The 26,224-nt window shown below is 44.6% G+C and overlaps 1 protein-coding gene across 3 annotated transcripts in view; it reads right to left on the reverse strand.

The window, feature by feature from the left end:
- SCG5 (secretogranin V) overlaps positions 1–25,819 on the reverse strand; it is a 53,805-nt gene extending 27,986 nt beyond the window's left edge. For 2 of the 3 annotated variants that reach the window (XM_082452547.1, XM_082452546.1), the window contains exons 1-2: positions 25,609–25,727; positions 23,884–24,116 (exon numbers count right to left, since the gene is read on the reverse strand). In XM_082452547.1, the coding sequence (XP_082308673.1) occupies positions 23,884–24,109 (226 nt within the window). In that variant the 5' untranslated portion in view covers positions 24,110–24,116; positions 25,609–25,727. Of the gene's footprint in view, positions 1–23,883; positions 24,117–25,608 lie in introns of all 3 variants that reach the window. The other variant, XM_082452548.1, reaches the window with a different exon arrangement.
- Between the last annotated feature and the right edge of the window lie 405 nt (positions 25,820–26,224).

Consider the following 26,224-nt stretch of genomic DNA (forward strand, 5'->3'; position numbering starts at 1 on the left):
TCATCCACTTAAAACTAAAAAATTAATGCTTGAACTCATTCTACTCATTTTTTTCAGGGCAGGCACCCCCCTGCCTCAACCAGGCAGCATAATCTCTTTCTCAAGGCTTTGCCATCCACTTACAGGGGACAAAACACATCCACATAAACACATATAAGTGCCAATTTCATGGAACAGACCATGAGCACAGTGGGGGAAAAGAAATACGTATCCTAGAATGAGAAAATGAGCATCTGATCACGTACAATTAGAGATGGATGTTATGTCCTCAACTCTCCTCCTCCCTAGTAACAGAATGTAGTTTAGGCTGTTTAGAATGGTGAGGACTTAATGTTGCAACATTCACATTCTCTAAACTCATGACAAGTGACCCCAAAGCACACAACATTTGGTAATTGAGAAAAACAAAGGAATGATTCTATCTATGCTGAACTGGCTTATTCATCGATTTGCCCCAGGGCAGGGGGCTGGTCCAGGCGGCTTGTTAAAGCTATCCTAATGCTCTGAGTGCGAGCCTGGTCCCTCAACAGGGACTTACCCACGTAGCCTGCATCACTGGCAAATGCACCCCATTTCAGCGGCGTCATCCTATACATGCCGGACAGATCTGAATTGAGTTGCGCCTGCTGGCAAGTAAGCAAAAATGAAACTCACTGTTCAGATATTTTGTCTTGAAAGGCATTTGTTTTCATGGCTTTTCTTTCTTCTTTTGCTTCCTCCCTCATCCTAGGATCTAAAAGACTCAGGCTCCTTTGGGACCAAAGGCAACATTATCAGCTTCTACTCGGAGGCACGCAAACAGTGAAGGCAGAAAGTCGGAGTTGAAGTGTACTGCGTTTGTAGCTTTCACATCTCCATATGGTCCCAATTTAGGATCACAAGCAGAGTTGTTTATTTTAGAAAAGCTTTTTAGTTCACTTTTAAGGTATTTTGCTTAGGCATTGCTTGCTTTTCAAAAGTAGAAAATGTGTATTTTTTTCCAAAGTGGTGTTTGTTTTGGCTGTTTACTCATTTGCAAAAGTTCAGATTCTATTCTGTGAATTTAACTCATTTTCCTGCAGCCACAAGCCCCGCCCCTGCCCAACACATACACCCCAAACTCCAAATTAAAGCAAAATACATTAATTTGAAAATGAGGCATTTTTAGGGTAGCTGTGAATTTTGTGGGTTTTGAAAAAATCATTTTAACAGGTAATTTACAGTAGCATTTTCAGTCCCTTCATGTAACTTCATTTGCTGCCTGAAATGAAGTCTCTATTTGGCAATTTGTATCGAGGCCAGGTATGTTTTTGTACTGAGGTTAAAACCCATTTAGGGTCCTTTAAAACCTGTAGTCTACGATTCTTGCTGAAATTATATGACTTAACTGGGAGGCAGTGGAGCTTAAGTTGAGGTATCAACTAATGTTGAAAAAATGAGCCATACAGACAAAATTGTGGTGGGGATTGGTATTAGGTGAGGATATTGGTAAAAAAGTCAAACTATGAACTTGGACCCTCTAGCACCTGGTTCCATCCAGCAGTCCTGCTGTCTCCGACTATTCAAAGCCCCCAACTGCATCTTCCTTTCTGAAACCTCACTTACTGATGACATCCTCTGTCCAGAGCTTGGGCGTCATTCCTGACACAAATCCTGGGTGTCACTCCTCTCCTAAGAAGTATGAATTAACACGTGGTACTCTGCTCCTGTATAATATGTTTGCACCTTAGAGAATTCTTGGGATAATTATTTTAACTTAAAGTCATGACTTCACTAACAGGAGTTCCAGGCCCCCTGGTGTACCAGCTAAAGAGATAAGCAGGCTATGTCAGGTTCTCAGGTCAGGAGAAAGGACAATGGCAGTGACGATCCTGATAGGCAGGCAGAAATCAACGTAAGGAGGACATCAGAGGCCAAACCGGAGCCAAGTAAATGGCTGCAAGGTTCATGATCAGTGATCAAGCATCCAAGGAAATAGCTTCCAACACAAAGGAAACAGAAGGAGGTCTGCAGAAGTGTAGAAAATAGGGAAGCAGTGACTGGGTGAGCCGGCAGGTGACGTCAACAAGCCACTTGGGATCATGGAGATGGTCCTCTGCTCCGGACTTGAAGCTCTTTGATAATTTCTTTCCCACCAGCTTGAGTGTTACAGGGGCAGCAGGTCACTAGGAACACAGGGCTGAGGAGGAGGCGTGAATAAGGGGTAGCAGAGGCCATGGCGGGTTCATTCTGGATGGGATGGAGATGGGAGGTGCCAGGGCTTGGCAGTCCTGTGCTTGGTGTCAAGAGTCTCCTTTCTGAGGTTCTGCACTGGCCAGAGGAGCAGCAACCTAGCCCAGAAGGCACATGCCCAGGAATCATTTCCTATGGCAGTCCCCTTGTCTGTAGATTAAGACAAAGGGACTCATTCCGGTCAGAGAAGGCCTCTGGGCCGTGACAAAGAACGTTCCCACCTGGTCTTACCAATTGGTATCTGCATTATTGATCCCCTATTTCCCTTTCTCCATCCAAAACTGCTGTAAGTAACTAAGCATCTTCTAAAGAGCTAGCATAAACATTTGTTTTGGACAAACAGTGATCTCCTTATAGCACATTCTTTTCTGAGTTTCTAGCAGTTATTACCTTTTTTCTTTCTTTCTTTTTTGTTTTTGAATTGCAGCCTCGGGAGGAGAGGGCAGGTGGTGTGTGTGTTGGAGGGTTGGTGGGCAGGGGGGACACCGGGACTAAATTCTCCACAAACATTTGGTATAGTTTTTCTGGCCTGTAGTTTTCGCATCTCACACACATATTCCCAACTTCTTCCTTTTGTAGCCATGTAATCTCTGCCTGGCAACGTTATTAAGAATAAAACAACATCCTCGCACACTGTGGATGGGAATGTACTAGGATACAGCTGCTTCGGGAAACAATCTGGCAGCTCTTCAAACGGTTCAACAGAGCTATCATATGACCCAGCAATTCCAGGTCTAGGTATATACCCAAGAGAAATTAAAACATACACCCACACAAAACTCGTACTCAATGTTCATAGCCACATTATCCATAATAGCCAAAAAATGGAAATAAACTAAATGTCCATCAATTTTAAAAAGGAATAAGACAACGTCAAAACCAACAAAAAATGCTTAGCTACTTACTGAGTATAAACTAAGTGCCAGCACCATACCCGGAGCTAGGGGCCCATGGCATGCTGGAGGAGACACAAAGTTGGTTGTCACAAAGCTGTGTGGAAAGTGGAAGCAGCTCCCCACCAGGGAGGACAGAAGAAGGGCATATGCCATGCAACACTGAAGTCATAACTCACATGTTTCTTCTGAACCTTAAAAATGGCAATCTTTCTTACCCACCAATGGTAATGGGAGTGAAGAAAGCATAATTCAAATTCATTCATAAATCCAGACTTACATTTTAAAATAGCCTTAAAAAATAATTTAAAAAATTTTTAAATGGCTTCAGCCTCCCCACCCACCCTACCAGCCAAAATTTTAACTAGAACTACTGATGAGAAACAATTAAATTTCATAGTCTTTCTTTACTTGCAATAGTAGATAGCAGCTCTGTCCTATAGAAATATAATGAAAGCTACATAGGTAATTTTAAATTGTCTAGTAGTCTCATTTCAAAAAAATAAAGAGGAACAGATGAAGTTAAATTTAATAATTTTAAAAATTTATCTCAAACTATGCAAATTGCTATCATATCAACATGTAATCAATATAAAAAATGACTGATGAGATATTTTGCATTCTTTCTTTTTTTTTTTGGTACTGCCTTCAAAATCTGGTGTGTAGTGTATATTTAGAGTATATCGCAATTCCAAACAGCCATATGTCAAGTGTGTAGTAGTCACCCATGGCTGGGGTCTGTGTGGACAGCTCAAGTTCACAGAGGAGGTGAGGCATGGTGTGCAAAAGTGGAGGCTCTGCGGTCTGAATGCATGAGTTTGAATCTTGGCTCCGTCACACTGCTGTATGACCTCATCTGTAAAATGAGAATACAAATAATGCCAATTTGAAGGGGTTGGTATGAGGATAAAATAAAAATAAAATAAATAAATAAAATAGATTTTAAAATAACAAAATAATTTTAAAAATTCAATTTAAAAATAAAAAATTAAAAAATTAAAAATAAAACAAATAATAAAAATATAAAAACTAAAAAGATAAAATAAAATAAAATAGACCTTGTGAGGTTTTTTGCATGGATCTTGGCAAATATTAAGTTGTTGTAATTTTACGATGCATGTGCTCCCTACTTAAAAACTTAATGTGATCCTGGACAAGTTATCTTACCCCTTTAAATATTCATTTTCCTTTTCTGTAAAACAGAGGTGATAATAACACGTCATTAAGAAGATTAACTTGTACAAACATAGCACTTAAATAAATGTTCGTCTCTTTCCCCTAGGATTCAGGTGTCAACAAACAGAGAAATAGCCAAAGGGCCAGCAGAGTTGGAACAGAGGTAAATGGGCCTGGGTAATTGGCAAACTGGAACGTCACAAGGTAACTGTGCGACAGGCAAGCATCTAGATGGTTCCAACCTACCTCGGGCAGTTTGAGAGTGCCCACGAGATGTGCTTCTTTTGTAGTCCCTGTACTAGAAGCCGTCTAACGACAAGCAGACTCACTGTTTCATAGGCTGATGGAGGATGGATTTGCATCTTATATGATACGTCCCTATGTATGCCCAATTCAATAGGCAGCCATTCGGTATTTTAAAGCTACAGCCATGACTTGATTCTCTTGGTGTTAATAAGAAGAAAAACAAATAAACTATTCATTTACTACGTAATTCAAAATCTCTAATGGTAACGGCCTTGACTGCTTTCCTACACCGAGGCTTGTTTTTTTTCATATTTAATGCCTTATACAAGATTTTGAGAAGGAAAACTTAGAAATTTTAATTAGAACCATATCCTAAATATCCTCTGCTCCTCTGCATATTTGTTTATTTTTTCTTAGGATTGATTTGTTAAGAGTTTTGGAATTACCGGAGAAGAGCTTTTGAGAATGTTTGAAATCCATGATTCAAAACAGGGAAGGTCACAAGAGTGATGGGATTGGTTATGACACCAGAAGGATCCAGCCATTCCTCAAACCAGGGGCTCAGAACGCTCCACCCTGCACTTCAAGGAGATGTTGTAAACCCTCCCAAGGTTTTAATGCCCCTTCGTGCTTTAACGTTCCAGAAGGCTCATTTCTGAATAATAATAAAACTGCCACGAAAAACAAAGTGAGCTTTAGATGATACCAAGGGCTCAGCCATTCCTCCCACCAATGGAAAGGGAAATTTCGATAAGACACGAACAGTACTTGATTTTACCTAAAGGGACTCACAGCTCTGACTCCTCACTTCTCCAAGGAATTCAATAAAACTAAGTGTAACAATAAAAAATGAAATAAAACAAACATCACAAAAACACCCTCCGCTAAACGAGGTCCCCTCTTGAGCCTAGATTTATCTCTGTAGCCATGTTATATTTTTCAGAAAGTGGCAAAAACCACTCTTTTTTTTAAAATGCAGGAGTTAATGCTGATATGATCAATTAAATAAAACAGAATTGGGCACAGACAGATGCCTTACCAAAATGGAAATAAATATCCTGAGAATCTGCATAGAGATTATTCCGGATACTCATGTTATTCTAACTACTTCAGTGGCATCAGGCACAGTTTTAGGGAAAAGGGGCCCTGATGAATAAATGTACTTTTAATTCATTTAAAGGCAGTGATTTGAGATTTAAGGGACTTTGGGGTGGGTTGGGGAGGGGTGTGCAACCACAGAAATGTCATTTAAACCATGAAAAGTTTTTCATCCAGAAATCCCAAGGGTTTTACTTATGTTGATGTCTATTCCCCACCTGATAGAGGGAGAAGAATGATTATGAGAGGAAGAAGGGTCTCTGAGACCAAAACTGGAGGAACAGATAGAGGCTGGGTTTCCTTAGGCATCCCTGGCCCAGCCCACTGTTGTGAAGAAATTATTATGGATTTATTATTATGCTTTGGAGCCTCATCTCCTAAGTGAGACTGTAGCCTCCTTACCCCTCTCTGTCCCCTTCAGTATTTTTTTTTTTTTTTTTTTTTTTTTTTGGCCACACGGCTTGTGGGATCTCAGTTCCCTGACCAGGGGTTGAACCCAGGCCATGGCAGTGAAAGCCCAGAATCCTAACCACTTAGCCACCAGGGAACTCCCCCCTTCAGTATTCTTTACGTACAGCAGCTATTCAAGACATATTCGTTGATGGAACGGCCTCCGTTCTGTGAGACTGGAGGTAACTAAATGGTTCTCAGCAGGTTATGTGTTATTTATACAAACAAAAAATTCTAGCAGAACACACATGACTAGTTGCTATAATTGCTCCTAGAGGTGGATTTACAGTGAAGTGAACGCAGCTGAAGATTCAAAACCTCTCATTTGCGTAGACTGCTTCCAAGGCCCTGGACCTAATTTTGTAATTTGGTGTTACTTGCCTTAAAGAGGGTTTCCAAATTACATAAGCTTCAGGCCTCACAAAGCTTGGATCTGCTCTGGGCTGTTCTTAAAAGCCATCCATGAATACCATCGTGGAGTTTTTATCTGCCATTATTTTAACTCCTACTTATCCAAAGCAAATATAAATCAATTAGTTCTGGAACCATGGACAAATTAGGCCTGGGTTTCCTCGCTTCTGAAAATGACAAGCAACTGCATAGGATTCCTCAAGTCCCAAAAGAGAGAGATGCGGAGAAGTAAGATACAGTGGGAAAAGAAGGCAGCAAAGGACCTGAGCCCCCAGCCCCAGTCCTGGCTGCACTGCTAACAGCTGGTATGTGACCTTCAGTGAGGAACTTCACCTCTCCAGGCCACAATTTTCTCTACTGTGAAACGAGTCAGGTGGACAAGATGCTCTCTGAAGCCCCATCTCGTCCTGTGCTTCCAATACCCTAATTTATGCCGTAGGCCACACCTCTCACCTACTCTCACCAGATGCTCACAGAGCCCCAGGGAGTATTCAGTGGGGTATTCTGGTGAGCTTCTGGCTTCTAATTCAGTGTTCTTTCTGCTATATCCCACTGCAGACATTTGCCAGCCGAACAGTAAATAAGGCTGATGTCACTGGCTTTGATGGCCTTCAAAAAATGCGCTGTTGTCATGCCGAGTCAAAGATGACGCTCTGACATGAACCAGCCTTGTAGCGTGTGGACGTGGTGATCACAAGCGTGCAGCTCCCTTCCCACGAGAGGCAGTGGGTTTGAAGCTGCAGCTGGTACAGCTGGTCTGCAGGGAAACGTCATTTTTTTCTCATGCCTCCATTCCAAACCAGGTTTCCTTTTCTCCATTACTTGACTGGCCATTGTTGACAGCTAGACAATCATTGGAATCACCTGGGGCACCAAAAAAAAAAAAAAATCCTCAGCAGCCCCAACTCCCCAGAACTACCAAATTTACATTCCTGGAGATATTGGGGGCCAGGGATCTTTAATTCTAAAAGCTTCCCAGCTGATTCTGATTACCCGGCGGGTGAGACTATCGCTGTTCTCGGTAGTTTTCTCTATCTTAACAGGCCTGGAAATGCCACAGCACTTGAAACAGTCTATCCCGCTACTCTGATGCCTCTTGTTACAAAGTCAGCTGGGGCAGTGTTGGCTGGGACAAGTAATAACAGACAGAGAACACCCCTATCACAAAAGACCGTGCGTTGTACGATCCCGTTATATGAAGTGTCCAGAGTAGACAAATCTATAGAGTAGATTAGTGGTTGCCAGGGGTTGGGAAAGGGGAATAGGAAGTAAAGGGAGGGGACGAGGGGGCAGAGATGGAAGGGGTGGTGATGGCTAAGGGGAATGGGGTTTCTTCTGGGGATGATAAAAATGGTCCAAAGTTGACTGTGGTGATGTGAATATGCTGAAAACCATTAAAATGTATGCCAGAAATGGGTGAATTGTATGGTATGTGAATTATATCTCAATAAATATATAAGTAAATAATCAGCCCTAACCTTCCCTTCCTCCTCTGCACACACACATAAACACACACCCACACACGTACCATGCCAACTTGTGATCGCTGGCAGGTTAATTACAAACACCCAACAAGTGAGTGTCCTCCGTGTTTGGCATTCAGCCTCCTTATCACCTCACTCACCTGTGACCACTTGTTATGACCCTCCTCCCACCCTCCCAGACCAGATCCCAAATTGTCCCAGGCCAATGGCACCACCTGGTGGCCAATCCAGGAACTCTCTGACTAGGTATTTCTGCACCACCTCCTCTCTCACTGTCTAAGGGCCTCAGGCATAAGCCATTCTCTCCTTTTTTCTTCTGCCAGCTTCAGGGTTCAGTTAATTCTCATTTAGGTAATCTCCAATTTATACACAAGCATTCCCTTCCATCTCTTCTCCCAACCCTTTCCCAGAGTCCAACCCGTCAACTGCTGCTAAAAAGCTTAAGGAACTTCAGTTATAAGCCTGCGCTGTGAAGAAGGCAAAATCTGAAAGTGGTTAGTCACAATCTGATCTACTAAAGAACAACGCACCTTATTAACAAATATTTTGGAGAATAAGAAAAGCAAATAGCTACATAATAGACGGAAAGATGGTCAGTTTTGCTGGTAATCAAATAAATACAAGCTGAAACAATGAGTGTCATTTTTCCCTGTCAAAAGATTTTAAAAGGTAATACTAATAGTTAACAAGGGAGACAAGATTCCTACAAACAGAGGAAGAGAGAGCAGCCCTATTACTCCAACATTTACAGAAATCAATCTGACAGTAGGTAGGAAATGGAGCCTAAAAATATGCATGGAGCTTGACCCAATTTTTCTTTTCATAGAAATATATACCCTAGAGAATTTCTCAGGTGTCTACACAAAGATTCATATGCACATATGATCACTGAAGCAATGTTTTTGATGGGGCAAACTGGAACAACTCTAACTGTCCTGTATTTGGGGAATACTTAACTGAACGTGGGATAAACATATCATAGAATATAATTCAGTTACTAAGAATAATTACAGTGATTTTTAAAAATGATAAACAAAAAGGTTCTTGATATCATATTAAGTATAAAAATCCAGATTAAAATATTTACAGTATGGGGGGGAGGGATAAATTAGGAGGTTAGAATTAATGCATACACACTATTACATATAAACTAGATAACCAAAAAGTACTTGCTGTATAGCACAGGGAACTATACTCAGTATTTTGTAATAACCTATAAGGGAAAAGAATCTGAAAAATATATATATATGTATGTATAACTGAATCACTGTGCTGTACACCTGAAACTAACACGACATTGTAAATCAACTACACTTCAATAAAAAAATATTTACAGTATGATTTTTAAAAATTACATATATATGCATAGAAAAAGAGATTGGAAAGAAGCACAATAAATGTTGAAAGTAGGTATCTCTCCGTGCTAAGACTGTAAATAATTTATTTTCCAAATCATCCACAGTGGCCTTTATTACTTTTATAATAAGAAAAATTACTATAAATATAAGTAGTCCATACCACCTAGAGAGTCTTTAAAGGTACCCCAAATTTCCTTCTGAAATGTGCTGCACCAGGAAAAATAAAGCCTGCAGAGAAGTGGTTCTCCACAGGGGGCGATGTTGACCCACAGATGACATTAGTTCTGGTTGTCACAAGTCAGGGAGTTCTGCCGGCATGTAGAGGGCGGGTGCCAGAGATGGAGCCCTCACAGCAGAGAAGTCTCTGGCCCAATGTCATGGGTGCTGAGAGTGAAAACCCTGCTCTCAAGTCAAACTCACACGATTTGAATCCAGACCTGTATCTGTATCCCCCTTAGCTGGTCAGTCCTGGCCAATTACTCACCGACTCTGCATGTCAACTTGCCCTTGTGAGAGAGAAGCATCTGCATAGGATTTCTGAGGGCAAAAGTAACCATATATATATATATATATATATATATATATATATATATATATATATATATATATATACGTATATACATATATATATATGTATATACGTATATATACATATATATATATGGTGTCTGGCACATAGTAGATGCAAAATAAACATTAGTTCTCTTCTCCTAGAACCACATTTAAGGAAAAAATACTATTACGTATTCAAGTTTGTGTTTCCTTTTGTTAGGTATTATAAAAAGAGAGCTTCTTAACCTTTTAACTAACCTCAATTACCCTTTTCAAACGTACATTTGGAGTCAAGTCAGCTTTGATGTGCTCTCCCCAGATTCTAGAGCTTTAATATCAGGTTGATAGGATGAAAAAAAGTGAATTCTTGAATCTACCAAATACTCATGGAGGCAAATGTTCTAAGTACTGGGGCTAATGTAGGTGAAAAGCTGATCTTCTGTCCTGACACTGCCCACTGGGTCCACCCTGGGCTCTGGAGGGGGACACAGGGCACCAAAGGACACACAGGTGTTGTGTGTGCATCTCTGCTTAAATCGGAGGGAGGCTGACGGTCATCACGTGCTCTCCTCGGTGCTGTAACTGGGGGTGAGGGATGAGATCCGACCCGTCTTGGACCACAGATGAAGGCACTGAAGCAGGGTGGGGAGGCCTGGGTGGGTAGGTGGGCTGCAGAGAGAGTTGCGTGGGTACCAGGTACCGATCACTTACTCTGCTCAAGGCCTGGATCTGGGGAGCTGGGAGGAGCTGACCACTCCCTGCCTGCAGGCACGTCTTGCACAGCCCAGACCCCTGGGCTCCACAACTCTGCCTGTAAAAAAAGAGCCAGAGGCGCTGACCTGGCTCCAGCGTGCTGTATACAGACCCAGTTCAATGAGAACCAACTGCCAAAAATTCTCTTCACTGACCCCATGCGAAGAAAAAGAATCCTGATATTTGTATAATGCATCATTTACCGTCAGAAGAACTGCTCTTTTTCCCATCCCTTTGGAAACATTTTCAGGCAATAGCACCTGCACTGTTGCCATATTTTTGCACACTCCAGCGACCAAGGACTATTCAGAGTCTGGACAAACTCAACAAGTGGTCCTTCCCATCATCTGCTGAAGGATTAAAAAAAGAAGAAGGCAGGCAAGCAAGAGTCAGGAGAAGCTACCCGCTGGTTCAGTTCAGGAGACGGGCGTCTCCGGTAGTTTACAGCAAAGGGGCTCCTCCCAGCAGGCCCATCCACTCCTGCTGCTCAGGTGGAAAACGTGAGTCACCCACATCTCGTCCAAACCGTGCCGGGCTTGTCGACACAGGCCTGCTGAGCTCTCGGACCAGGAAGGTCCCCTGGACCTCTACAGGGCAGGCCATTCTACTGGACTGACCGTATCCTCAGCCACAATCTGTCTCACGCAAAGATAAACGCGGACAGGCCACCGGGGGAGATGGCCAGTAGCGCCCCGAGTCTGTCACGGATCCCTGCTGGAAGGGCCCGTCACCTTGGTTGTTTCCAGCCCTGGGGGAGTATCACTCTGCCTTGCTCAGGCCAAACACCCTGCCAAAGTTCTCACTGCACGCTGTGCCACACCCACTGGGCACCGGCGTCCTCTGAAGTGCTGGGAGGGGTCAGTCTCTGGCCCCCTGAGAGCTTACGATCCAGTGTGTCCAACACAGAACAGGTGGAGCGACTAGAGGAAAGAGCCGGTCCACAGACCATCCAGCCCGTGCTGCGCAGGGCGGGAGGCACGCTCCCTCGATTCTCTCTCTGACGTCCACACGCGCTGAGTGACGGAAGCAACACCCGCCTCCGTCCCCCGAGATCCCGATGGTGTTGGTGCCTAATGCGCACGTATCTGACCGAGACACAAAGAAATACCCCACTCACCTCCCACCGAAAACCACCGCCGCCGCCGCTGCCGGCCAGGCTCGGGGCAGCGTTTTTACCTGCAAGGAGGAGGCAGACGAGGTGCAGGACACTCTGCAGACAAGGGGACAGGCAGAGCCACACGCACCATGTACCCCTGTCCCCGGATGCTGTTAAGTAGAAGAACTCGGTGACAACCCTCAAAGTGGCAGCTTTCCTGCCACCTCCCCTCCACCCCTAACCACCCTGCACTCAACACATTCTGGATAAAATGTCTATTTCTTCCCGCCTCCTCCTGCCTGAACCTGAGGCCCCATGATCCGCAAGATCCTTCCTCAAGGAAGCCCGGCTCAAGTTCAACTGACCTGCGGCGTGTTTTTTTTGGGGGGGTGGGGTGGGGTGCGTAGGGCAACGCCTTGCCTCCCCTCAGAGCTCCTGTCGTGGTGACTGCGAGAGCCACATTCTGGACTCTCAGCTCCTATCCCAGCGTGTGGAAAGTGTGCATTTCTATTTTGATGTCCCTTTCCCTCACCTAGACTTCAAGCTCCTCAGACAAGGGCTGCTAGAGTCACAGTAAGAGAACACGGGCCCGTTCGCGCCCCTGCAGCTCCGCGGATACCCGTCTGTATCACACCCATTTAACTGACCCACTCCACTGGAACGAGGGGGTGTATGAAAACACAGTTTATCATTCCTGATCTTGCGTTGTGTTTTCTCATTCTTCCCCCTCTGGAGCACCGATGGAAAACGCATCCGGGAATGGGGTGAGGGGAAAGGCAGTCCAGTCCTGCTCCGTCCCCGATCCTCAGGAAAAGTACCCAATTCCTCGGGTCGGAGTTTAACTTTTACTAACAGGTTAAGAGAAGATAATGACTGACTCTTATTTCACAAAGATCCTATGTAAAAAAAATTAGATGTGTGTTGGTTGGTTTGAAAATGTAACAAGGTTACAGCTCCTGGCATGTGGTAGGCACTCAGTAATTACTTATGGAGTCAATAAAAATGGAAATGTGTTAGATGATATTTTGATAGGATGCATGGCTCAGGGGAAGCATACTGAGCACGCCCTGCCAGTCACGCCAGCACGTGGACGGTCTGCTCTCAAGCGACTGAGAACACGCTTTCCAACGCATCTGCACACCATTCTCACACCAGCATCTCCTACATGCACATGAGCATGCTTCGCTCTTGGCTCGGCAGCTGACTAAACAGTCAGTCTTCTTGACTTTTAAGATGTTTCTATAACCCATGTCATGGCCAAACACAGGACGTATAGCCATAAGGATAAGAAATAGAACAGAGCACGGTTGGGTATGGAAAAATTGCTATTTACTGGTTTTCAGGAAGCATCTCTCTTCACTATAGTCACATGTTCCTAACTCCTAAGGTCAACACTAGCTAGAGCACTTCATAAGACTGGGGGTGGGGGGATGGGTACTGGTTCCTCCAAAGTCTGACATGCAACTATGGTGGGCAGTTTCCCCAGGCCAAGCCTAGGAGGACACAGGGAACAGGGAACATAGGATATGACCATAGACATGACCATCTTCCAGCCCTGAAGCCATTTATACCTAGAAATATATATGGTAGAATGAAACAGGTAATGACCATGACAGTGCTTCCCATGTGAGTAACATCTCATATTGTCCCAAACACTTTTATATGTATGATTTAACTTGACTGCTATATCAACCCTGGGAGATGGCCTGGGTAGCTTACCTCCATCTTCAGACTGGGAAACTAAACTTCATAGAGTTTAAGGGACTTGCTTAGTGCCACAACGGCGGGTCTGAGCCAGGACTCAAACCCCTGGGCTTCGAGCCTCGGTGCTTTTCCTGCTACGCCACACGATCATCACCTCCCCCACCATCCACACCACGTGCCCCTTCTGCCACTCCAGTCCCATGGCACACCGCGGGTAAAAGTCACACTTAGTTTTAATCGTGGTGCCAAGCTGTGGTCTGCTAAACCCTCCCAGCTGGCTTCCACAGCTTTCTTTACGAACCGTGGTGCCCAAGGTATTTGCACCAATTTGTTGCAAGAGGGCAGTTTGTCGGAAAATTTGCTTTCTGAAGCTTCACGTCCCTGAAACACCATCTGCCCCAATCCGCCTGTGGTTTACCACGACTCCCAGCGTCATTACAGCTTCTCAGCTAAATATCACAGGATTAGCCAAGTCTACGGGGATGGAAGACAGCTGGTTGGAGAAATTCAGTCAAACCTAACACAGCTGGCTTGCCAACTAGATCGAAAAGCTCAAGCTGTGCGATTGTGGGCAACTTGACACTTTTTTGTCACCGTTAGAAAGGTTATATCAAACGAGACAGGGTTTGGGAAAGTAGTTTTGCAAACCATAAAGTATTATATAAGATTTTGTTACCACTATTCCATTTCCCATATGTGTGTGATCTGCTTTGTCCATTATCTGTGGAAATCATGTCCTGTGGTGACTCAGAACGCCGCTGTTGCCGTGCCCTGTCTCCAGATGGCAAGTCTCAGGTGACGAGGTCCCAGCTTGAACCTGCTCTGGGCTTCAGATAGGACAGCTGTGTCTGGGAGGACACCAGCCAGAAGCTATTTGCACGAGGAACTGAGATGCCTCCTGGGGAAAAGCTCAAACGAAAGGAAGGAGGGAGGAGTCTGGCCCGCAGACCCTGAGGCAGGGGTAAGTCCTGCCTTTGTGGTTAGTGGGCGGGGTGGGGGAGGGATTGTTAACCCCTACGGTGCCCGATGCCTAGTTAGGTTTCTCTCCCTGTGCAACCTCTCCTGTGATCTATGGAGAGCAAGGTGGGGGGCTGGGTGTTGCTGGGAACAGTGAGAAATAAAATGGAAAGCTCTGTTTTCCTAAAACTCTCCAGGGTTTAGGGGCACAAGGTACACTGACGGGTCTCCCCCTGCCCTCGCCACCCAACACTTTACGACAGGCTCCCTGAGGTTGTAACAGCTCAGTGGCGGGAGTCTGGAGGATGAGGTGGTGCACAGCTGAAGGGGACAAGGAGAGGAAGAAGGGAAACATGGGTAAGTGCTCCATGGTAGGGGCCAATGCACTGTGGTCAGAATCACACGTGGGTTTAGGGCACTTTGCAGGAGCTGAGGTCCTACGTGAGCAGGTGGGAGAAGAGCCAGTGAATTTTGAATTATTAGGGTTAAAATCCTCGAAATAGGGACTTCCTGGCGGTCCCGTGCGTCCACTGCAGAGGGCAGGGGTTCAGTCTCTGGCTGGGGAACTAAGATCCCACAAGCCACGTGGTGCGGCCAAAGAAATAAAAAATAAAAATAAAATAAAATGCTTGAACTATAGTTACAGGCTGGATGATCTTGACTGATCTAACACTAGTTTCACCTGCTGGCATCTCAGAGGTCAATGTTGTTTCCAAAGAGCAAATACACTGAGAGGTTCTTTCAAAAGATATTTTGTGAGCATCTGTTATGTGCCTGGCCCTGTCTAGGCCCTGCAGACACAAAAAGCAGGGCAGACATTGTGTCTGCTCCTGCAGATCTTACAGTCTGGTGAGGAAGGCAAGCAGCACCTCATCATAAATGCCAATTCACAGGCGTTCTATATAGAGCAGCAAATTCAAAGAAAGATCAATAATGAGCCCAGGAACAAGGATCATCCTTAAAGATAAACCTATTTCCCCAGTTTGGTCCAAGATCAAGCCTGTCCTCAACCACACCATTAATCAACTAGCGTAAGAGGCAGCATGCTCTGTTGGACAGAACAGAACAGAAGAAGGGTACACCAGGGTCCAGCTCAGGCTCTGAAACACATTCAAATACTAGCTGCATCCCTGGACAAGTCACTTCTCTGACCTTCTGCTTCCACATCTGTAAAATGTGGCAAAGAATACCTGCTCTCCTTGCCTGAATCAAGGAAGCAATTGTGAGGGGCAAGCATGAACTTCACGGCATCCCGACATACTCCTGCCTCTTCCCTTTTTTCCCAGCTGAGGAAAGACCTAAATCCAGGCCTCCATCTGAGCTCCCGGTTTCATCTCCTCCCACCTCCTCAGGAATGTTCACCCCTCAGTCATCTGCTCTTCATCCCACATCTTTAACTCTCTATGGGGTCTTGCCAATTAGCACTTCAACAAGTTCAAATCTCTAAAACGACCACCTACACAAAAACCTTCCTCATCTCTACATCACCAGCCCCCCATCCTTCCACAACTGTTACTCAGTCTTCTCCCCACTACCCGACATTCTGGAACAGATGTTTACATCGTGTCTTCTCTCCTGTTTCCTGCACTGTGGTTTCTGGCCCCACTACTCCGCAGAACCCGTTCTGCCCAGAGACCCCCGGGAACTTCAGTGTTGCTACACTCAGTGTACACTTTACACCCAATGTCCTTATTTCACACAACCTCTCTGCTGATTTTGACAAAGGTGACCACTGCCCCTTCCTGAAACACTCTTTCCTTGTTTACACTGCACCTTTCTGGTCCTCCTTAATGCCCAATCTTTCTTGGTTTCCTTCACAGATCCTTCTACCTGGCCCTGCAGACTGAGTCGTCCGGGCCTTTTCTCAGGTGTCTGCTCTTCTTACTTGATACTCACCCAGGTAATCTCATCCATTTCTGTGGCATCAGCTGCCACTAATATGGGGATGACTCCCAAACCCCTTCCTTTAACCCAGACAGCTCTCCTGTGTCAGATACATCTGAGTGCCTTCTGGACACCTGCACCTTGATGTCCCAGGGCACCTTAAACACAACGAAGTCATCATTTTCATCTCCTTATCCTCCCCCCCCCACCAGAAAAAAACCCGACCTCCCCCTATTCCTTTTCAATTTCTTATCACTATCCCGTGCAATTGCCTAAGACAAAAAACTGGAAATCATCCAGGGAAATTTTAAGGATTTGAGTTCAGGGTGGTCTCAACGGAACCCCAAAAGACATGGGCCAAACTGGAGGCCCCGGTCCACTCAAAGACAACCCTTCAAGCCCATTGCTCTCATTGGCTCTCCCAGGATGAGGATAACCTAGAAAGAGATTTTAGTCAGGATACCTGGGTCAAGAGTCAGCCCCACCCCTTCCTCCAAATGCAGAGAGAGGCTAGCCTGAAACTTTGAGAGGCCCAGGTCGGTTGTTCAATGTTAACACTCTTCCCTCCAACCTTCAAATGGGAAGCAACTATTGCCACCCCGTGGCCAAGTGGAGGCACTGCGGCTCCTTTACGCGACCAAAGGTTGGCCAAGTAGAGACTCCTTAGGATCTGCCCCTTCAAATAGACCTTATCTTACAAAGACTCTCCCCCTGATATTTATTAAGAAAATAATCTTGGTTCTCTTTATTTTAAAATAAGAAAGATGAAGCCCAAAATTTAGTGTTATAAAAAGGAATTTTGATATTTTTAGGTTTGGCAATACTGGTTTAAATTTAATCGGGATCCATCAAGTGCCAGTATTTACAAATTTCCCAGTGGCTTGGTATCTGAGGTTATCACGTGGTCTAGAATGGTGGGGAAAATGAACCAGTGGTATTGAGGAGACCCTCTTTTACCTGAGGCTGCTATTCTGAAGACTGAAGCACGTTTTCTGGTTGGATTCATCAAAAGCTAACATTAGTGTCAGCTGGCAGAGCCACTTCTGATTCCCACGCATCTCTATCCCATAGCTAATGGCTCTCTGAATCAATCCCTTGGACAGCTGGTGGCTTTATTTGTTTCTGGGGATAATATAACAGCAGTAGCCATTTAGCTATGTCATAGGGACCAATGAGCCACTTTGAGCTTGGAGGGAGGTGGGCACTGCTGACATACAAGGTGCACTGAAACGCAGCTGAACTGTACTGCTAACTGGGTGAGTCATCCAAAATAATATCAGGGAAAGCCATTAAAGACTGGAAGCGTGTTCCTGATATCCACAAAGTGAGAGGAGGCAGGTCTACATTCAGTTACTAACGGAACCCACTTGTGAGAGCGGGCTGAAGCCCCACTTTATGAGAAAACCAGGTTTCAGAACAGTCGCTGAGATCACACACAGCTAGTAAATAGTATGGTTAAGACTCAACCCGTCACCACCTAGAGGGGTGGGATAGGGAGGGTGGGAGGGAGGCTCAAGAGGGAGGGGATATGGGGATATATGTATATGTATAGCTGATTCACTTTGTGATACAGCAGAAACTAACACACCATTGTAAAGCAATTATACTCCAATAAAGATGTATTTAAAAAAAAAAAAGACTCAACCCGGCTTTTCCTTACCATCAAAGTGTGTTTTCTTCTCTATAAAAGAAGTTGGTGCCTGTTTGTCTTTACTTTGTATTTTTGTTTTGCTTTGGGTTAAGAATTTACACATTTGATGGCCATCCTTTAATAATAGTCTCTCTTTTTCCCCAGACAGAAGATGAGCACAAACCACAACTCTCCATTAATTACTTAATGGTTAGCAATTCTCATGCTAGAAGATGTTTCTCATACAAATTTTTAAACTCCATGATTATTTTCTCTATACTATAGGCAAGGCTATGTAAAATCAGTTAATTTGGGGGCAAAGTATGATTAATCCTCACAATGTTTATAACATCATAAAAAATCTTTACAATTGTAATTAAAGGAATACATTTATTTATGAAGTTTCGAAAAAAGAAAAAAAAGAATTTACACATTTGAAAGATGCTCCTACCAAGTCATGTTTAAGGTACCTACGGAGAAGTGAAAAATAACCTCCAACCTCTTAGGATGTTTTGGGCAAATGCTTCCTCCCCAGGGACCACTTAGAGCAGGTCAACCAGGAGGCTGGCTTAACAACCGGTGACTTAACAACCAGGAGGCTGGGTACCAGGTTTCAGGAATCTATTGCCTCAAGTCTAGTTGGCCCCCTGCTGGTTTCATTCCATAACTGCAAAAAGCCTTTCCCATTTCTCAATAGGCCCATGTACAGAAGGTTCAAACCTTGCACCCTGGTGATCAGTCATCGTCAAAGTAAATAGACCTTTTGCCAAGCACGTTATCACTGAGTTCCTGGCAAAAACTTCTAGGTAGATTTTTTAAAACATAGAACAGAAATGGAATATTTTCCTTGAACTGAAAGGAATAAAGTCTCAAAAGATCCAGAAGTCAAATAGAATTTATATACTTATTGCTGCCAGATATACTTACTTTTTAAATATTTATTCAAATATACATTCATTATTCAAATATTTACCAAGTGCCTACTATGTGTCTGGGTATAAAGCAGTAAATAAAATAGATATTGCCTCATGGAACTGCCGTTCCAGTGGGGAGACAGACAATAAATAAGCAAGGAAACAAACATTCATTATAAATTTTTAAAATGCTATAGAGTTTTAAAAAAACAAAAGGGCACTGTGGCAGAGAAGGGGGGGCTACTCAGAGAAGCCGGGTAGGCCTCTCTGAGCGGATGACTTTGAAGCTGAGCCCTGCAGAGGAGGACAGGTGTACGCAGAGTGGAAAGAACAGGTGAGAGCCTGGAGGAGGGAAGACACTGGTGTGGGTGTGGGGCTGCAGGGAGGTTGGGAGGGATGAAGGCAGAGTGCAGGTGAAACGGGCAAGGAAGTTGTTGGCCTTCACAAGCACAGCCTAAAAGGCATCCAACATTAACACGTGCAGGGCTTCCCTGGTGGCGCAGTGGTTAAGAATCCGCCTGCCGATGCAGGGGGCACAGGTTCGAGCCCTGGTCCAGGAAGATCCCACATGCTGCAGAGCAACTAAGCCTGTGCGCTGCAACTACTGAGCCTGTTCTCTAGAGCCCGCGAGCCACAACTACTGAGCCCGCGTGCCACAACTACTGAGCCCACACACCAGAACTACTGAAGCCCGTGCGCCTAGAGCCCGTACTCTGCAACAAGAGAAGCCACCGCAATGAGAAGCCTGCACACCGCAACGAAGAGTAGCACCCGCTCGCCGCAACTAGAGAAAGCCCGCGCACAGCAACGAAGACCCAACGCAGCCAAAAATAAGAAACAAAAAAAACAAAGAAAGTTCCTTTCCAGGATATCATGCCAATATTCTGGCATCATCCCTGGCTCCTCACTGTTTTTCAGTTCCTACCTCCAACCCACCGGCAAATCCTATTGGCTCCAACTTCAAATATACCCATCCTCCGACCATGCCTCGCCACTTCTCTAGCTGCCATGCTAGTACACCCCTCACCTGGATTATTACCTTAGTCTCCTAACTCATCTCCCCCATTGCAGTCCTCCCTCCCTACAGAGTATTTTCAAGACAGCAGTTGGAGTGGTCCTTTTCAAAGGAAGGCTGATCACATCACTGTCCAAAGTCTCCAATGGCCTCAGATACACGCTCAAAGAAAAAGCCAAAGTCGCTGTAGGACTGTAAGACCCTGTGACACGATCTGTCCCCACACACCACCTCCCACCTCCCCTTCCTGCCCTTACCCCAGTCTCATGTCTTCCTGCGCTCCTGAGTCCTGGGCTCCAGCCACACTAGCCTCCTTGCTCTAACCTTATGGCTTTCGCATTTGCAGCCCTCTCCATCTGGAAGGTCATGGATCACACAGCTGACTCTCTCAACTCTTATTTTTGCCTGTCTTCCCAGTGAGGAGTCCCCTGCCCCTATTTTGTTTCCTCCATCCCCCTCTTCTGCTTTATATTTTTATAGCACTTATGACCATTTGACTTATTACATATTTTACTTATTTCTTTATGTAATGACTCTATCTCCCCTGTCCTGCCAATCTTTCAGGTTCATGTTCATTTCTTCAGTACCTAAAACAGTGCCTGGCATTCCAAAAATGCTTGTTGACTTGACAAATGAGTGATGAGAACAGTGGACTACAATGGACTAGGAGAGAACAGGAGGTGAGGAAGTACATTAGCATGTGTGGAAAGGTTGCTGTGAAAGAAAATTGGTAGAGTAACTCGAAGGGATATGGGATCAAAGGAGGAAATATTTTTTTAGTGGGATATATGACCCCAGTGACCTAATAGTAATTTACACTGATATTACATCCTATTTTAAAAGGAGAGTTTATAATGTTATGTTTGAGAGCTTATATACATCTTCAATAGTGAGATTAATCTAAGGATTATACAATTAATTAATCAGAGTAGACACAATAAGAGGAAATTGTCTTCCATGTGCCACTTATTAGACAATGAACAGCCCTGCATGCAAAGAATTGAAGAGTCCAGTAATTGTCACCTAAAATGACAATGATGATTCCTTTAGAAATGATTTCACGGTAGAATAGTTGGAGTAAGCTAAAACTTTATTTTTGTTTCTCTGAACTGGAATATTATCTGCTTGCAGGTGAATAAATTTAAATCCTACCCCCAAGCTAAACGGAAGCTTCAAGAAGTAATTCACTCAAGGTCACGTTACTGATAAATGATGGAGCTGCCGGTTAAATCCAGATATCTTTGGGAACAGATTATGTTAAATGTGCATTAAAATTCACACCACAATATATGTGTATATATATATATATATATATAGTATTGTTTCTATAAAAATTAGAAAGAAAAACTTTCTAACTTGGTCCTTCATAACAAAATACTAAAATAAATGTTGAAGGGATATGGAAGATACCCCATGTATCTGTCAGACACCTGGGAATTAGCATGAATGAATGTCAGCAGAGACAATGCAAATAAACGGATGAGTTGAAACAATCCTACACTCACATGAGAAGATATTAGACCACCCAATAAATTAAATGCCAAAGTCCAGGACAGGGAAAAATCCCAGGCTTCTTATTTTGTTTCCCTGTTAGCTTGCACCCAAGCTGTCATAGGCGGAATTCTAAGATGACCCCCAAGATTCCCACCTACCGGTGTACACGCCCTGCATAATCCTCTGCCTTTGAGTGTGGGTAGGACCTGTGGGCTATCACTCCCTTGATAAATGACAAAAGTAATGAGATAGTCCCTCCTATAATTATATTGTATTATGATTAGCAGACTAAAGGGATATTCTCCCTCCGGATTTGAGGAAGTAAGCTGCCATGTTGTGAGAGGGCCAGTGGCTTACAACCAACCTGAAAGTGGCCTCTGAGAGCTGAAAGGGACCCTGCTGACAGCCAGCAAGAGAAAGGGGACCTTGATCCCACAACAGCAAAAAACTGAATTCTGCCAACAACCTAGATGAGTCTGGAAGAGGACCCCAAGCTCCAGCCAAGACTGCATCTCCTGTCAGCACTGTGATTTCAGCCTGATGAGACTGAGCAGAGGGCCCAGCTAACCCATGCCTGACTCCTGACCACAGGACACTGTGAGCTGATCAATGGGTATTGTGTTAAGCTGCTAAATGTGTGGTCATAGGAAACCAAAACACAAGCCGATATTCATCCCTTCCACAGACACTGTTAGAGGAGACCCAGCATGGCTATGACGTCATATTACCCCAAGGGTAATAATGAAAGCAGAGTTTTTAATTCTGAATTGTTCTAATCCGTACTCTTTCACACCTCCAATGCCTTTTCACTTGACATTCCCGGATGAATTCCTATTCAAACTTCAAGACCCAGGTCAAATGTTGCTTCTTCAAAACAGCATTTCCTTACAGACACCCCCATCCACTCCCAAGCAGAATAAATTACTCTGTTCTTTACTTCCATGGCAGCAGCTTGCCTGTCCATCTATCAAAACACTGGCCATGATGCACTGTAATAACCTCTCCTGGCTCCCACCCCCCAGACTGAGAATCTTTTAGGGCAGAGCTGCCTCAGTCTCCTGCACGGTGGCCGGCACAGAGCGGGTACTGAATAGCTGGCTACTGAGTGAAGGAAAGGAGGCTGTGGATACACATAGGCTGTTGATGCCCAGGGAGTTGCTGTTTCTTTTCCACACAGATGATCAGGCCTCCAGTATTAATGGAAACCTGGAAAGCCGTCTCCATGACAACAGCTGGGTGACTAATCAAGCACTTTTACTGGTTAAAAGGGCAGATATTTACTATCTTGAAAGAGCTGGTCTGAAATGGGTAGGTGTACTTGAAGCCAGAGTTGGCAGCAGATGCTGGAAAGGATTTAGATTCACCTCAGAAGGGGTGGCGTGAAGCTCTGTCTGATTTGTTCTGCCTCAAGCCCTGTGCTAGATTTGCATGCTTCTGATTCAAATCATCTGTGTTAATCCATTCCTGAAATCAAATGTCAGCCTAAATAGACAACAACTCCACAGAGTTAGTTTTACTCAATGGTTTAAAACTATGGGTAACAAGACAGAAATGAGAATCATATATCAACAATATCCATGGCATTCCCAGGACCCCCAAAGCAGATAGCTGTTTTAGGAAATTATAGACTCAGGCAAAATTATACAAAATCAATGCACAGGAAATAGTATTTGCTGGGTGTGTGTTTTGACAAAACTCAGAGAAAGAATTCATGTTTTTCCTTAGGACCCACTCCCGTGGGCAAACACTTGAAGTGCTCCTTTGTGTTCAGACTAAATTAACCATGCTACTGATTTAGGGCTCCACCTCGGTGGAGAAAGACAGCATTCAGAATCAGAGGGACACAAAGCAAGGTATGGAAATAAGGCACTTGCTCTTAAGAGTTGCTCATCACCACCTCATAAGAGCGAGATTCCAATTCTCTCTATAAGAAAATCACTAAACAAAAGAAGTATCACTTTCTAATAAAACGATTACAATCATATTGCCAGAAACTTAGAAGAATTCAGGTGGGAAATGGTCTTACCACCCTAAAACAGTTAAATTAACATCTGTTATATTAAAAACAATTTTTTTTAAAGTTATTGACATAAACTCTTAATATCAGTACCTCTTTTGGCTCCCTTGGGTTTATCTGACATCATCCCTAAGAATCAAATCAGATCCTTTAGGGCCTATATTTTGAAGATCTTTTACAAATACTGGCTGGCAGTGGCTCAGAGACAGCCAGCTGGGGACACAATTTCCCAAAGATCAGTTTGGGAGAAGACATGGGGTCTGGGTTCTAATCTTTTTTTAGGGATAATGCTAGATGCTCCTTCATTCACTTACTAAATATTAATGTACCAGATTTTGTGCTAGATGCTAGGGCTACAGCTGTGAATTAGATAAGGTCCCTGTTCTCACAGGATTTGTATTCTCATGTGTATGTATGTATCTATATACTGTGTAGTATAAGAAGAAAGGGAAAACAGAAGGAGGAAGTAGAGTTTCTTCAATATGCATTAATTATTTTACTGCTAATGGAAACTGCAAACTGGCAGAACACAGTAAATACCTTCGATGCTCTGTGGGCCCACAAGGTTCATGGCCTGGTGAGCTGGATACTCTACCCGTGGCCTGGCAATGCCCAGCTGCTCCATCACACCATGGAGCAGCCTCTGGATATCTGTTTCTGAGACCCGGTCAGGGGTTCTCGGGCTATAAGCAGCTGTTGGAGTCCATCCAAATGTCAGCCAAAACACTAGGCCAGACAGCATGGTAGAAACCATCCTGGCAACCATTTTTAACCTGCAGAAAAAAGACCAAACATATATCGATTGGCCACAACTGGCAATTGTGATGATGCAATCATGTAATCACTCCAGGGAGTGATTCAAGGACCGCCCAGGAAGGGACTGCAATGAAAAATTCTTAAGGATTTGCTTAGGCCTTATGTGTCCACCCTAGCCAGGACATCAGCTGTGAGAAGGTATTAAAGAAACAGAATAGTCTGTCTGAGATAGCAGCCAATTCCCTCTGTCCTCACATTCTTGGGGACACTAGACTATAATGGCACTTCTGACATTTTTTATTGTCCTTACAGCTCCCTGGAAGCTCTGCGTTATGTACGCCTACCCCACCACTCTCTCCCTCCCTTAAACAAACAAAAACAAACAACAACAAAAATTTGCCTCAATTTTGAGAAAGGGAGAGGGAGAGTGACATCTTGACTTTTCTAGTGCTGGTGAAGAAAAGGCTCAGGGGAAGGAGTTGGAAGACACAAATGGTAAAGAAGCACAGAAAGCTTAGGAGTGGTACAAGGGAACCTCAATACACACAACTCAGGCCTGCCCTCTATTCTGGGAAGGAAGATGAAGGATGCTTGCTGCACCACATGCTAGCAGGGTGAACTTGGGCAAATGCCTCAACTTCCTTCTCTGCAAAAAGGGATGAGAAAAGCATCCGTCTTATAGGGTTACTGTGAGGTAAGTGTGAGGGCACACGTAAGAGGACTGAAAACAATGCCAGACACAGAGCCCCCCAGATTGCTATTATTATGTTGGCAATATTGCCTTACTGTTCCGGAGGTTCGTATTTGGGGAATCGAAGGGTGATGAGAGAGAAAACAGAACAGGTGAAGGAGACTGAAGAAACCTAGTCTGGGGAGTCAACCTGTCCTGAATGTTGGCTTCCACGCAACCAGAAGCCTGCAGAACAAGAGAACAAATATTCACGCAAGTTCCCTCTGCAGCTGCTGAACCTTAGGGCGGAGACTGCAGGCAGTGGCCATGCAAACCCTCTTTTGACCATCCTTCTATGGGAGCGCGCGGGGGTGGGGAGAGAAGGTGGTGGCGGCATGCATTTCTTCCCTGAAACTGAAATATTCATAATCCCCAATATCTACTTCTGTAAAGGAAAGGCTTTCTAAAAAGCCACTCAGATGTAAAACCCTGTACTACAAAGAGCTGAGACAGCAAAGCCTGCAAAATCTGACGAACAAGGCCAGAGGCAGACACCAGCCTCTCCGGCCACCTCCATCTTTCCCTCCTCCGCTCTGAATGCGGGATGTCTTTGTTTCATTTACACCCCCAGCCAACAGCGTTCTGATTTTTTCTCCTTCCTCGGTACTCTTTCCCTCTCATTTAGAGCCGAACCTCCGATTCCCGCACCCATCCTTTGTCTGCCCCCAGCCTCCAGCTCAAGGATTTCAGCACGACGCCCTCCCCCACTCCCGATCGTGAAGAGCCCGTTGGTCTGGGTGGGCGTCAGGAGGTCGAGCCGGCCTCAGCGCAGCACTCACCGAGCGGCAGCCGGAGGAGCCTGCTGCGGTCTGGGCCTCGGTGGGGGTCGGGCGCGAAGCGGGGAGATCTGGGTCGCTGGTGCGTCACCTCCCTCCTCATCTTAGCCCCGCCCCGTCCCTCCTCCAGCAGGTGGAGGTCGCCTGGCCAGGACTCCCCAGAGCTCAACTCAGATGCTGGGGCCTTCCGCCCACGCATTCCACATACACATCTCCCAGAGACCCTCTTCCTCTATCGACCCCTGTGTAAGTAATTAACCTTTTCTCAAGCAGTTATCCAAACAATGTGCCAGATCGCCTCGCCATTTCTGTCTTTCGTTCTCAATAGCACACCTTCAACTTTGCCACCTTCCAGCTTTTTAGAAGTCTTTTAGCTTGAAGAGAAAAGAGGCACTGGGGCAATAGGAGAGACAAACAAAAGTTGAAGAGGCCTTAAGAGCTTTTAATGATGGCAATGATTAGGCAAATCATGAGTGCTTTCAGAAGCCTTTTCATTGAGCAGGACACCTATGGGGATATTTAATACAAGATAGAAATTTTTGTTAAAGTGATAAACCAAAACCACGTGAAGACCTCTAGGAATATTAGTTCTGAGAGCTACTTCTAAACTTCCACACCA

The sequence above is a fragment of the Balaenoptera physalus genome (genome assembly GCF_965194825.1).
Source record: "Balaenoptera physalus genome assembly, chromosome: 2".
Taxonomy (NCBI): Eukaryota; Metazoa; Chordata; class Mammalia; order Artiodactyla; family Balaenopteridae; genus Balaenoptera; species Balaenoptera physalus.